The sequence below is a fragment of the Hydractinia symbiolongicarpus genome, chromosome 9 (assembly GCF_029227915.1).
Source record: "Hydractinia symbiolongicarpus strain clone_291-10 chromosome 9, HSymV2.1, whole genome shotgun sequence".
Lineage (NCBI taxonomy): Eukaryota > Metazoa > Cnidaria > Hydrozoa > Anthoathecata > Hydractiniidae > Hydractinia > Hydractinia symbiolongicarpus.
The window spans coordinates 15758385-15773773 of NC_079883.1; the positions used below are offsets into that span (position 1 = coordinate 15758385).

Below are 15389 nucleotides of genomic sequence, written 5' to 3' on the forward strand. Positions count from 1 at the left end.
AAGGGGGAAAAGAAAGAAAAAAAAACAAAGTAGGAGAGCAACTACCACTAAGAGATACGAGGTAAAAAGTTTCTAAGCTGATACGGCATAGGCGCACAAAGAGTAAATAACAGAACAAATGTATATGTATGATGTTAGATAAACAACAATAACAACAAAAAATAAGAACAATTGAAATGACTTCTAATTAAGATTTTATTCATATTAATTTTTTTTTGATTTCGGATATTTACAGGAAGTTTGTTATAAATAATATCATCAGTGTAATAAAATGACGTTCTTTCGAATTCGAGACGTGCTTTCGGCAGTTTCAACGAGATCTTGTTGTTTCTTCTTTGCTTGGTATGATTCATTGAATTAAAATAGTTCACGTAGTTCTCCTATACGTTTCCGTTGATCGATTTTCGTACAAAAATACAGGCTTTAGTAAGAAGTAATGCCGTGATTAATAATCCTACAAGCTGTAAGGTGATGTTGTGACAGTTTTAAGCGTTTAGTTTCACAGACGGTCAGTTTTACAAAACCACAGTATGTAACCATAGGCTGTATCATACTTTTGTAGATAGCTGTAGCTAAGACTTTGGTCGAATTTTTCGTAAGAGGCGTACTTTATTTGTGGCTTTCTTGAAGGTATTGTCAAAATTTTTGTTCAGGTTCAGGTGTGGGTCCAGAGTGATACCAAGATATTTGTATGACATGGTAAAATGTATGTTGCTGGATCCATATGTTCAACGTTGTTGGCTGCAGTTTAAGATTTTTTGCAGTATTGAAAAACATACATTCCGTTCTTCCAGGTTTTAGATTGAGTCACATTTCGTTCTCACCGCACCAATCGTATATTCTTTTCATGGCCGATGATAAACGGGACTCAATTATATGTGTATCCTTCCCTGCAACAAAGAGGACTGTGTCATCAGCATACATGATGGCATCAGAGTGATTAAGAATTTCGAATAGATCGTAAAAAAAATGAACAGTACGGGTCCCAAAATTGACCCATGTGGTACTCTCGAGGTACTAGATGGTAATCGGAAAGTGCATTATCATATGTGACATATTGAGTCATATTGAACGGACAGTCTGTGAACCAATTCAGTTCACGTTCTTTAATACCATAATAGGATAGTTTGGATAGTAACTTTAAGTGACTTAACATATCAAACGCTTTTGTGAGATTTAAAAACACCAACTACTTTTTTCTCGTCTGCCTTTCGCCGAATGGAGTCAGTAGAAAAAGCTGCCGCAAGCTCAGTGGAACTTTTTTATCTAAAACCAAATTAATTATTAAGAAGATTGTTTGTTTCAATGTGGGAAACTAACTCTTATGTACTAATCGTTCGATAATATTTGAAATAGCTGGTATGACAGATATTGGTCGATAGTTGCCGACGTCCGCTGATGCACCTGATTTATAGAGTGCGGTAACTTTGGTGCGTTTCCTATCGGGTGGGTACGTTGACGATGATAGGGGTGTATTGATAAGGTGTGTCAAATGCTTGGCGATCACATCCTTACAGTCTTTTAGTAGCCACCCTGGTATGTCATCCAAGCCAACTGATTTTTTACGCTTCATATTTCCAAGAAGTTGTTTTACTTCAGCGACAGAAGAAGCATTGAATTCGAACCGTTTGTTTGCTATATTCTTTGCGGGTTGATAGTACTTGCAGGTTGAATCAACAAATAGTCCGACGACTCTGGAAAAGAAGCGGCAAAAACCCTCTGCGATCTCTTTAGCATGGGTAGTAGTTTTTTTGTCAATTGTGAAAGAACTTATAAGTTTGAGACCAAATTACTTGGAAAGGGGTGTTAATAACTGACGCCATTTCCTGCGTTGACAACTAGGGACCACCTTGGACCAAATTTGGATCAATTTTCTAGAGCTGGGTAAACTCAACCTTTCGGAACAGATGGGTGGATGGCGTTATCATCTGAATATGTTATGCTCTTTAGGAAAACGGACCACTGTGTAATTCGTATCTTGTAAACTACGACATGGAAATTTCACGTTTTTAAAAATACTAGTGGTTGGTAAGTGGAAAGTCGTATAAATTATATTGAACTCGTTATTTGTAGGTTAAAAATTTCTTGCGTGAATAAACCGCTCTTGGCCAACAGACAAAGTGCGAAATAAGTATTTCTGAAAAAAAAATTTTCTAGTTGGAACATTTGTGTGGGTTCAGAGTCAAAATTTCGCCTTGAAAAGGCTCTTGAAAACAGTTTAAATTGAGAAATGATATTGCTTGTTACACACTTCTACACACTGAATTAGCCTTATAGAACTAGATATCTCCCTGTGTGAATCCCGAGCGACTTCTTGTTGCAATTCTCGAAAATTGCACGAGTTTTGAATTTTATAAAAAAGCTTTATTTGAATTACAAATTGATTTTTTGACTTGATAAAAAAATGTTGGTATGTTGGCATAACGCTTAAGAATTCTGAAATCCTAACTTTAATTATCATATATAACCAACGTATGACTTTTATCCGTCGTAATTACACGCTATAATTTAAGTTTTTATTTCTAAATTTGACGTCTATTGTGCTAAGTACTATATTATTAATAAACATTTTAGTTATTACTGTTCTGTGAACGAACTTCTAACTGCCATAAAGAAGACTGAAGACAGTCTACAAAGATTGAAACAACAACGAAAAGCTGTTACCGGTCAGTGTGATGCAAGTACAGGTACGAAGACAAATGAGATATCTGATGAGAATAAGATACGCAAACAAATCTATCTTGATGCAGAAGAATTTGGAAAACAAGTAGGTACATTACTATTATAATTACTAGTCGATAACGCCCGTGGAAAAATCCACTTAGGCAATAGGACATTGAAAAAGTTGGTTTGCTGACGTCAGCATTGCAAATCCAAAAACAAATTGGCGAAATTTAGTTTATTCGTTGCCTGTAACGTGTAGAGGTTGAAACGTTGATCAAAATATATAGGATCATATCTTTTCAGCGAACGAAAAAGGACATAAAAGGGTTTAAAAATTTTGCTGACGGCAGCAAAGGCCCGTTAAAACGCAAAAAAAAATTTTCAGAAATTTATATCCCTGTTACCTTCATCGTATAGACCTTGAAACGATGATCAAGAATAGGATCATGTACTTTCGACAAACGGTTGCAGAGATATTGGGGTTTAAAGGTTTTTTGATGACGTCATCAACCCGTCCATTCCGAAACGGATTGGGGAACCAGGTTTTGGAAAATTACCCAAATTGGTCCTAGGTACTCCCTAGTTTTACCTACGCGGTGAAAAATCATTGACGTCACCACCTAGTTTCCAAGTTATTTGGCCTCTAAGTTTTAGGTGCACTGTAATGGCTTCATTAATTTAATATAGGACATTGACGTTAAAGTAGTGTTATTGACGTTGCGCCGTAACGTCAGAAAATTTAACATATTAGACATAAGTTTTTCGGCGACATCAAAGGAAAATGACGATATCCACTTTGCCTGTTACAAGCAGACACAGTCTCTGTATTATTATAAGAGACTAGTCGATAAGGCCCGTGGAGTAATCCACTTAGGCAGAGGGACAATGGAAAATAGGTTTTTTTAGATTTTTTGCTGACGTCAGCAGTGCAGGTACAAAAAAAATTGGCGAAGTTTAGTTTATTCGTTGCCTGTAATGTGTAGAGGTTAAAAACGCTGATCAAAATAATGTATAGGATGATATGTTTTCGACAAACGCCTAAGGAGATATAAGGTTTTAAAAATTTTGCTGACGTCAGCAATGAACCGTCAAAACCCAAAAATTTTTTTAAGAAATTCGTATACCTGTTGCCTTCATCGTATAGATCTTGAAGCACTGATTAAGAAAATGTATAGGATCATGTACTTTTGGTAAACGGTTGCAGAGATATTAGGGTTTGAAGATTTTTGATGACGTAATTAACCCGTCCATTCCGAAATGGATTCGGGGACCCAGGTTTGGGAAAATTACCCAAATTGGTCCTAGGTGGTCCCTAGTTACCCACGCGGTGAAAAATCATTGACGTCACCACCTCCTTTCCAAGTTATTTGCCCTCAAAGTTTTAGATGCACTGTAATGGCTTCATTATTTTAATATAGGATATTGACGTTAAAGTAGTATTATTGACGTCGCGCTGTAACGTCAGAAAATTTGACGTAATAGACATGTATTTTTCGGCATCATCAAAGAAAAATGAACACATCCACTTTGCCTGTCACAGACACACGGAACTGGCGTATTATTATATAGACTAGTCGATAATGCCCGTGGAAAAATCCACTTAGGCAGAAGGACAATGGAAAAATAGGTTAAGTTAGATTTTTTGCTGACGTCAGCAGTGCAATTACAAAAATTTTTGGCGAAATTTAATTTATTCGTTGCCTGTAGTGTGCAGAGGTTTAAACGCTGACCAAGAAAATGTATATGATCATGTCTTTTTGATAAGCGTTTAATGAGATATAAGGGTTTTAAAATTTTGCTGACGTCAGCAATGGCCAGTCAACCGCCCAAAAAATTTTTTTTAGATATTTGTATACCTGCTGCCTTCATTGTATAGGTCTTGAAACGCTGATCAAGATAATGTATAGGATCGCGTGTTTTTGACAAACGGTTGCAGAGATATTAGGGTTGAAGGTTTTTTGGTGACGTCATCAACCCGTCTATTCCGAAACGGATTCGGGGACCCAGGTTTGGGAAACTTACCCAAATTGGTCCCAGGTGGTCTCTAGTTACCTACACAGGAGATGACGTCAGTTATTTCCACCCGTTTCCAAGTTATTTAGCCTCAAATTTAAAAGTGCAATGCAATGGCTTCACTAATTTTAATATACTTTCGTTTGACGTCAATATTACTTTAACGTCAAAGTTTGGTAATTTACAGAACAAATTTATAGACGATGTTTTATAGACTTTATCAAAGAAGGTTTATCCACTTTGCAAAAGTCACAGACAGACAGAACTGGCGTATTATTATATAGACTAGTCGATTAGGCCCGTGGAAAAATGCACTTAGGCAGAAAAACAATTGAAAAGTTCTGTCATTTGAATTTTGATGACATCAGCAAATATTTCAGTATATTGAATATGCCTTTTACTAAAAAAAATAATCTGAAAATGCATAAAAAGAAAGTATCTATATAATAATACGCCAGTTCCGTGTCTCTGTGACAGGCAAAGTGGATGTCTTCATTTTCCTTTGATATTGCCGAAAAATGCATGTCTAATATGGTAAATATTCAGACATTACGGCGCGACGTCAATAACACCACTTTAACGTCAATATCCTATATTAAATTAATGAAGCCATTACAGTGCACCTAAAACTTTGAGGCCAAATAACTTGGAAACGAGGTGGTAACGTCAATGATTTTTCACCGCGTGGGTAACTAGGGACCACCTTGGACCAATTTGGGTAAGTTTCCCAAACCTGGGTCCCCGAATCCGTTTTGGAATGGACGGGTTGATGACGTCATCGAAAAACCTTCAAATCCTAATATCTCTGCAACCGTTTGTCAAAGATATATGATCCTATACATTTTCTTGATCATCGTTTCAAGACCTATACAATGAAGGCAGCAGGTATACAAATTTCTAAAAAAAAAATTTGGGGGGTTTGACTGGCCATTGCTGACATCAGCAAAATGTTAAAACCCTTATGTCTCATTAACTGCTTATCAAAAAGATATGATCATATACATTTTCTTGGTCAGCGTTTTAACATCTGCATAGTACAGGCAACAAATAAACTAAATTTCGCCAAATATTTTTGTAATTGCACTGCTGACGTCAGCAAAAAATCTAAAACAACCTACTTTTCCATTGTCCTTCTGCCTAAGTGGATTTTTCCACGGACCTTATCGACTAGTCTCTTATAATAATACGGAGCTTTTGTCTGTGACTTTTGCAAAGTGTATAAAATTTCTTTGATAAAGTCTATAAAACATCGCCTATAAATTTGTTCTGTAAATTAGCAAACTTTGACGTTAGAGCAATATTGACGTCAAAGGAAAGTATATTAAGATTAGTGAAGCCATTGCATTGTACTTTTAAATTTAAGGCTAAATAACTTGGAAACGGATGGAAATAACTGACGTCATCTCCTGCGTGGGTAACTAGGGACTACCTGGGACCAATTTGGGTAAGTTTCCCAAACCTGGATCCCCAAATCTGTTTCGGGAATGGTCGGGTTGATGACGTCACCAAAAAACTTGCAAACCCTAATATCTCTGCAACCATTTGTCAAAAATACGCGATCCTATACATTTTCTTGATCAGCGTTTCAAGAAGACCTATACAATGAAGGCAGCAGGTATACAAATTTCTAAAAAAAATTTTTGGGGGGTTGACTGGCCATTGTTGACGTCAGCAAAATTTTAAAACCCTTATATCTCATTAACCGCTTATCAAAAAGACATGATCGTATACATTTTCTTGGTCAGCGTGTTAACCTCTGCACAGTACAGGCAACGAATAAACTAAATTTCGCCAAAAATTTTTGTAATTGCACTGCTGACGTCAGCAAAAAATCTAAAACAACCTATTGTTCCATTGTCCTTCTGCCTAAGTGGATTTTTCCACGGGCCTTATCGACTAGTATAAGTCATAATTTAGCAAAAAAGTTCTTAAAATCTAACACAAAATATCAAATGTCAAATCGCATGAAATCCTCCCAACAAAACTTCAGACAAAATATGAAAAACAACGGCGTGCAAGGTGTAAAATCTAGTTAGTAGAAAGTTACAACATTGACAGTCACAACCCAGACAGTTACGACAACAATAATAATAATGTCAGAAATAACACATATCTCAAATATGTATACATCTTATTATGTGATTATGTTGAAAACCTTCAATATTTTAATCTGAAATGTCGAAAAGAAAGGCTTGCAACAGTAAGCACAGATCTATGAAATAAGTTCTTTAAGCATTTTAAACATTGTCTTTTCCCTAAATGCTTATACAACAATACAACCTGAACAATATCCAAAAGCCAAACTTAAACAAACACAAAACACCTAAAAACAAAAAGTTAAACTTTGAAAAATCATTTATTCGGTTGCATACCATCCTCTCCCGCAAAAATATGCACAAAATGTAAAAATTAACCGGTTAACAAAACAATTTTTTGTCTAATGATCCGTACTGACTTTACCAAACATTTTTACCTGAAATGTCGAAAAAGCAATGAGCAAGGAGTAAATTTCAAATCAACAAAAATCATTATTTTGAAAACATTGTATATATATATGGTCCTTCCTCACAAAAGTTTACAATAAATGTAGAACACAAAGGTTTATGAGGAGCAAATCAAAATATGAACAAAAATCAGTTCAATTGGCATGTTCTATATTGTCTTCAGCCATAAAATCTTCCACAAAATTGATATGAAACCCATCAAATTCAACTCAGAAAAAGCAGTCATTTAAGTGCATACAAAAATACAACTTGTAGAATATCAAATTATTATTTTTAGTATATATATAATTGCATATGGTCCTCCCTCACAACAGTTAAATTTTTGCACTAAATTTGCAACACAAAATACAAATTCTAAATAATTCCTATGGTTTTCCTTTTCCTTTCCTTTCCTTTTCCTTTTAAGTTTAATCAAAATATAAAAGATGAGAGGTGAACGACAAAATCAAAGTTTGCAGAATTTAATTATTTTGGTATATATATGTCTATTGATATATGCCCTTTATAACAATATTTCAATCCAAAATGTGAAAAAGAAAAACAGTTTGCAAAAAAATCAGTTATTCTGATGATATTGCATACACTTTTTCTCCACAAAAGTGTAAAAAAAGAATGGTTGTAGGAAATACTTCTGATTCAACAAAAATCAGTATTTGCATCTTGTACTCATTAAATATTACCCAAAATTTCAAAAAACTGTGATTTGGAACGCATCAAATTTATAAATAGAGAGGGATCAGTCATTTCGGTATGTTGTACAGAGTCCTTCCCGGTAAGAATTTATACAAAATATAAAAAAAAACAGGTTTTTTCGGTGTTGTACTCCCTCAAAAAAGTTGAAACTTTTCTTAATTGAGACAAAATGCCATAAACAAAAACATTTTAGTCAGAACATCTAGAACAACAAAAATCACTACACTTAAGGTACCAGAATTACTACATGTTAAATAAAAATCGTTTCGTCATATTGCATGTAACCGATGTATATAAGTTTAGTTACACAAAATGTGAAAAATACATTATTTGCATACACAAATTGTGAAAAATACATTATTTGCTTAAAAACAGTCCTTAAACTCTTCTTAAATAATATGTAATACTTTTTTAAAAGTTGTTGTGGCTTGTTAATTTAAGCTTAAAATGTCAATTAAAATAAGTTACAGTCACATTCTTAGCAAAGACCACTAAGATTAGCTTACATGTAAAAAGCAACATAAAACTGAAGCTAACATAAGGTAGCTACAGCAGCTAATAGCTGGTCACTTAAATATAAACTGGAGACTTAGCTAGGTATAAAAAACATGGCTACATATTTATAAATTCCTAGCTAACTAGCTAGTTGTTGTTGGTGTGGTTGATGCTAGCTAACAAACATGTCTCGCATCAATAATATCATCAAAACTTTAAAAAACATAAACAAACCTTTCTATACTTCATTTATATACCATGCCCCTTTTTAAATGCTTTTGTAAAGATTTATTTTGAAGGCAAGAGAAGACAAATGCTTAAAAAGGACAGCCATCTTTTTTGCAAACACAATTTCCGTTACTTTGTGCTAGAACTTCATTTAACAAACCACACAAAACTCGCGGCTTTTCACGACAAAGAAGACATATTTTTTTCGGCAACATCAAAGATTTTTTTCGGCAACATCAAAGGAAAATGACGATATCAACTTTGCCTGTCACAGACAGACGGACACACTCTCCGTATTATTATAAGAGATCATCTGAATCAGGCGCAGTTCATGATGTCAGTGCATTTAGAAGTTTACTCCCGTAAAGGGAAAACTGAAGATTTAGTCTGAATAAACAAGAATTCTTGTTGTTTTTTTGCTCAAAATGCATTCACGGATTATGCTGTCCCTTTATTAACTATAAAAGATATTGTATAAAGTGGTTTTTATCTGTTGTGTACGTAGCTTGTTTGTTTTTTCTGCAATTTTTTCTTTTTTATCTTTGATTGACACTTGTTATTTTATCCAACGATCTTCATTTTTTTGTTTACCATTATAATTTTTTTTAAATATGCCGAAACTACCTGCACAACTGACTAAAAATTTTACTAAGAGAAACTTGATACAGCAATTTTAGAAAATCGGACAAATTAAAACAAAAAAATTTGCCAAAATATATTGAATAATAAACACCTGTTAAAAGTTTCACCATACGCCGTGCGTTGGATAGAGCGATGAGTGAACAAACAATTTTACGTTATTATTGTTGTTCAGTCCCAGCCTATCGGTACAAAATGCGTCCCGCCAAACAAGAATTTTTTTTTTATAAACCAACATTTTTGGACACTTCAGCAAGTCTATATGCACCAATTTCATTCGCTTAACCTAATCGTGTATTGTTGGCGATTCCAGATATTCGTGGGGAAAATAATGCATTCAGAAAATAAGGAATTAAAGAAACTAGTTACGCAGTCACGAAACAAACTTCAGTAAATTCTGAATATCAATAATGTCCAATGCTGACCAATCCAACCTATCGCTATTTATGAAGTTTTTCCGGCAGCTTCTGAAAACTGTGTTTGTTATCATCCCATTATAATTGCCTTCCGTTAGCATCTAAATCACCAGCAATGTATGATGAAGTCAGGCATGATAAAAAAACAGGCACTGGTTTTGGAATTTACCCAGTCGTCGACGGTTACGCGATTAGAAAATTATATTCGCCTGAAGCATGATTTTAACAAGCACATAATCCAAGAATTACAACGTAAAGTTAATGATCTAGAAAGATTTGTTGTGCTTCTTTTTGATGAAATGAAAATGCAACAAAATGTGGAATGGGATAAGCACACCCGAGAACGGACTGGTTATATCGACTTGGGTGATTTTACTTCAAAAAGTTGATAATTTGACCAGTCATGTTTTTTTGTTCCTGGAACGTAGTATTGTCAATAAAGGTCAGGGCACTTCCAAATACTCCTTAAAAACTTGTATTGGTACCTCAGTTTGGTACATCAATTGGTACATCGTCTGCATTTCAGGGAGTACCATGCGGGAAATTTTCATTATTTATTATTTTAAAGCCGTCACAATCCCTTCATTGCGCATGCCGAAAAGCCGCCATTTTTCCGTTTACATTGTCTCGCTCGGCCAAAATAAATAAGTAAAAGGCCCACAGCTCTGGAACTAATGCTTATAAGACATGTGTGGCAAGAACGAGTTTACAATTGGTCAGTATTTTATCAAAATAGAGCAGAAAAACGAAAAATGTTGGTTGTCGTCGGTATGTGTGAAGCATGTCAGAAGGCTTTTTGAGATATTTTTTTGGTAATTTACCTCATACTTTTCCTCTTTGGAAGGGAAAGTAAAGCCAATAATGAAATGTTTTGAAATAAGGAACTTGTTCATGGCGGTGCGGTGGTAAATGGCTGCCTGACAGTAAACTGAGGTACGACTTTCTTCGACCTTAGTGCCACTTAATCTCGTCCCAAGGGCTTTTCTACGCATATTATTAACATATCGTAGGCGTTTAGAGGTTCTGCCAGACGAGTTTGAGTTTGGGTGCCGCTGAAAAAATTGTTAAAAGTCGACCATGGATATCTTATCGGTTATTCCAGACTGTCATGGCATGCAGGATGCTAGGTATAGCTTGCCTACATATCTAAACACATAAAATTTTGAAACCAAAACTTTGGTATGCTTAACAAACTTTTATTTTCAGGCAAGCTTAGCTTCAAACAGCGTGCAGGTTTTTGCTACCCTTTTTTACACAACAACGAAATTCCCTCACCTTTGAAGTGTCAAGCAGTCATTTGAAGTATAAACGAATATAAACTATTTCCAGTATAGTATATTAAAGCACAAAACTATGTCTAGTCTAGCTAGTGTAAAGTGAAGTAAGTAATACTTTGGTTTAGAGCGAGCAAGCAACAACTGCGTACGGTCAACAACAGTCAAAATGGCCAACAATATGGCCAACGTGACTTGTACAGGAACCAACATTTTCAGGACCAAGGATTTAAAGCAAATTGGGCTACATAGATTAAATTTTTCTGAAAAAGATTTTGGAGAATTAATACAATTAGACAAAAAGTAATAAATCTAGTTAGAAAACAAAATAATTTCACGAAAAATAAGAAATAGAACAGTACGATCGTAAGTCTGTGGTTTATCGAGATTTGCAAAAAGTGCCGGGAATAGGGAAACCAAACAATTTCCTCGCAGAGCGCGGAAATTGAATAACGTTCTCTGTGAAATTGTCCTTTCTCTTCTGTACGTTATTTCAAAATAAATCTGGAATGTGTTTACTCTTTGACGGTGGTTTACTTTATTGTAATAAATAGATATTGCGATAGAATAGATTATATTTCATAATTTTAACTCGTTTTTTTTTTCTTATGGGTAAACAGGAAGGTGGCAAAGAAAGTAAGATAAAGGATGAACGCTTGTTGAAGAGATTTCGACCATAAAAATGTTTTGGAAATTTCGCGGATAAGACAATTATTCAAAAATTTTACGGGGACAAATTTTCGCGGATGTCTACTTTCCAAATTTTCGTGGGGATTTAATTTCGCGGATTAGGCCAAAATCCGCGAAATTTAATCTTTCACTGTCATTGTGATTTTCTGTAGTGTGTTACAGTAAGTTTCGCGGAAACCGTCGCACCTCTATCGAGTAAAAACTTTGATGCACGGAAAATTTCCCTTGGCAAGTGCCCCACAATTCTTTTCTCATTTCCAATTTTGTATGTTTTGATGTTGAGCAGATTATACTTGTTGCCAGGTTCATGAAGGCAATTCAATATTTTATTCTGTATTGGTTCTTCAAAACACCTGGAATCCGCGAACGGCAGCAGAAAATTGGAAGGATCTATTTGTGTTTATAGTCGTATTCTTTCTTTCGACTGTCTAACATGTTTAGATACTTCACCAAAATCAAAAATTACATTCGAATCCTCTTTCGAATATTAAGCCTTCGAATTTCGAATTTGAAAAGAATTAATGAATTGTTTTGTGTGTCTCATTATTTGAAGACGGCATCTAGGCATGATAATTCTCTAGGGGAGCTTAACTTTCAAACGCTAGTTAGGGAGGTGTCTTGAGCCAAAAGAGCAGAGTAGACAAAGTATTCTGATGTTAATCGATTCAATATTGGGAAATACACTCAATAAAAGTACCGTTAGATCTTTTCGTCAAAAAAAAGATGAAGTAAAGAAGTTATGTTTCAGAAGTTATAACAAAGGAGAAAAGAGAAAGACCAATAATATTAGGGGATGTTCTCGATAAAAAAGTTCAAAATTATCTTAAGGTAAATTAAAACTTAGGTAGCAAGGTACCTTGAACTTTCTTATATTTCAACAAAATAGCATGTTTTTAATTGTATTTAGTGCTGAAGGAACTACCTAGCTCAGCTCAGGCTCAAAGATCCCATGGTGGAGCTATTTCAAATACTGTAGCTATTGCAACAACCTAGGCTTTGATTAAACGATTAAACTCAACCTAAAGCATTCAAATTTCGAAGATTCATCATGGTCAAAAAGTCTTTTCAGTTTCAGAGAAGGAAATTGAATAATCATACTCGTACTCCATTGTTAAAAAGATCAAAAACAACGAAATTCCACTATCTCTCGTTATCAATTTGGACTAACACCATCAAAATTTGTTCCCGGTTGTAACAAACTTGTTAAATTTGTTCCGACCTCTCGACGTTCTAGGAGGACCAAATGTGTGTTAAGAAAATGCTGATTAAATTAATCAAGCCTTTGAGGAAGGAGAAAATCTGGAAAACATCGAAGTTAGTCTGAAACTATCCACAGTGAAACCATCGCACGGTAAATGGATTATGGAAGTTTACGACCACATGACATCAGCCGCTGGAAGATCGGTACGTTAAAGGCACAGGATGGTACAGGTATCACCGGCGCTGTCATAAAAGGTAAAGGAATGGCGCAAATCGATCCTTTTTACGATATCGATACCTTAGACGGCATGGAAAGCAATTCTGAGGATTCTTTGTATTATGAAAGAGGGATATACATCCACGATGCTCAGGATCTCGAAAGTGAATTAAATTACGAAGATGACGATGGATATACATTTAGTATTTTGGAAGATGATATGGAAGAAATATTAGCTAATGTACCTACAACTTACATACAATACAAAAAAACATACTCACCGGAATAGTTTTCTTTTTTTTTTCTTTTATTCTTAATTTATATTTATCTAAAAATTGCGAGCCGCGAAAATAAATTCTTGCGAAATTTCAAAATTTGTCTCATCCGTTTCTCTTTTTCCCCGCGATATTCCATTGGAAAAAGATCCGCGAAAATAATTTCCTTAAGGTACTTGCCAATTTAATATTAATCTCCCTTTTTGGTCTAGTTACTTAGAACCTTTCCTCTTCACACTTCTACTCACTCATAGTTTCGTTACAAATATTTTTTTATAAAAGTACGATCAACATTCTATTTTTTAAAGATCAATTTCTAATTTCGAACAACACTTAAGTTTAGTTCACACTAGCAAGAAAAACTCGTACTTATTTTGAGCTTAGCTTACACGAGGTAATTAAGAATATAGAAAGCAATTATTATGTTATTATTATCACTTGTTGTCTCTCGTTGTGTGGCTTGTTATCACTCGTCACTCGTATGGCTTGTTGTCTCTCGTTGTATGGCTTGTTGTCACTCGTTGTATGTCGCTCGTTTTTCTTTTTATCAACAATCATGTTGGACAGCCCTTTCCGGATGTACTTTGTTTCACTTAACTTTTGCAGCTCTACACCATTCACCACACCAGTTATTACACCATTCTTTCATTTGTATCAAATCCTCAACAATTTCAAGTTTCCTTATATTACGGTTAAATTCTTCTTTGATATTGCCTACACCTCTCCTATACGTATGTTCTTTTTGATTTCCAATTTTTGTCTTTCATGTATTTTTTTAAATACTCGTTTCTCAGGAATTTGTTTGCATCGTTTGAGTACTTGTTTCTTTTTGGTAGGTCTCCTTTGAAAACAATATTTTCTTCGAGTATTCGAGTGTTACCATGTGCTAAAGTGTTACGTGTTATTATCGGAAACTTAACATCATCTTCCATGTAGGAAAACTGTCGATTATTTAAGTCTGCTCAAATTAAACTGCCAAGATTACGGTTTTCACTTTCACATAGCCGCTGAACTGTTCTGAATTTATAATGTTTTTTATCCGTTTTGATGCGGCTGGTAGATCTTTGCATTGTCTGAATATTCCTTGTGCAATCTTCCACTCCTTGCAACAAATCTTTTAAAGCAGGTGGTAAATTCTTTTCACTTTTAACTGCTAACAAATTCTAAATGTACGGCTTGGCTAAGACTGCAACTAATCAAAAAAATATACACTGACTTTATTTTGTAGTAAGTTAGAATGCAAAATCTAAACTTGAAAAACGCGATAACCGTTTGTTCTGTCGGATGGTAACGGTCCAGGAAACGGTTCATGACATTTGTAAATTCGTTGGCTCATCTTTTGAAAATTGAGTGTTTCTGCCTTTTTAAGGTCCGAAAAGTTCTCGAATTCGATTTAGTAGGTTTGTGCAACCTTTGTCCTTCGTTCAACTTCTTTAGTAGTAAGAGGACTATGATTTCTCTCGCTTGTTTTGACTCTGCAAATTGTAACAAATCTTTTCACTTATGCTAAGTGTTCGATTGACCTTCTAAGTTAAACTTCGTTAAGAGTTGATGTTTGGTAAGTTATCTTCATGGCAGCCTCTGCTTCCGACATCAGTTCCATTCGATGTAAGGCTTGAAATTGATTTTTTGGATTGGAGTTTAATTCGTCTCAGTGCGCATTAAAATTCTATTCAAATTTGTATTTTTTCGGCATCCCTTTGATATCCATGCGTGATGTGATTTCACTGGATTTTTAGAAAAAAAACAGTACGTAATTCTTCAGTTAAAAAACCTGATTTTTACGTACAAAGCACGAAAATTTTGGATTTGTTTTCTCTCTCAGGGAAAGTGAGTTGTCATAACAATATTTAATCAGCTTTTTTAACCTTTTGTACAAAGCAAAATATGCTTAAAAATTTACTAAAATTTAGCATGATAAACCTCGAATCAATAGTCAGAAGTGCAAAAAAGTAGGAAAATTATTGTCATTTTTTTTAAATAGTGTAATTTCATTAATAGATCCGAAAGTTATTAAAAATTTTCCGTTCCAGTATTTTTTACTTGTTGACACACAAACAAAAGAGTTCAATCTCCTTCTT

The 15389-nt window shown here is 34.6% G+C and overlaps 1 protein-coding gene across 5 annotated transcripts in view; it reads left to right on the forward strand.

Annotated features, from left to right (window-relative positions):
- LOC130656756 (conserved oligomeric Golgi complex subunit 2-like) overlaps window positions 1-15389 on the forward strand; it is a 71635-nt gene that overhangs the window by 51713 nt on the left and 4533 nt on the right. For 3 of the 5 annotated variants that reach the window (XR_008984994.1, XM_057459673.1, XM_057459672.1), the window contains exon 15: window positions 2575-2767. Coding sequence is in view for 4 of the 5 variants with exons in the window: in XM_057459673.1 (XP_057315656.1) it covers window positions 2575-2767 (193 nt within the window). In the remaining variant the exon portion in view is untranslated. Of the gene's footprint in view, window positions 1-1950; window positions 2029-2574; window positions 2772-15389 lie in introns of those variants that run through there. The other 2 variants (XM_057459674.1, XM_057459671.1) reach the window with 2 other exon arrangements.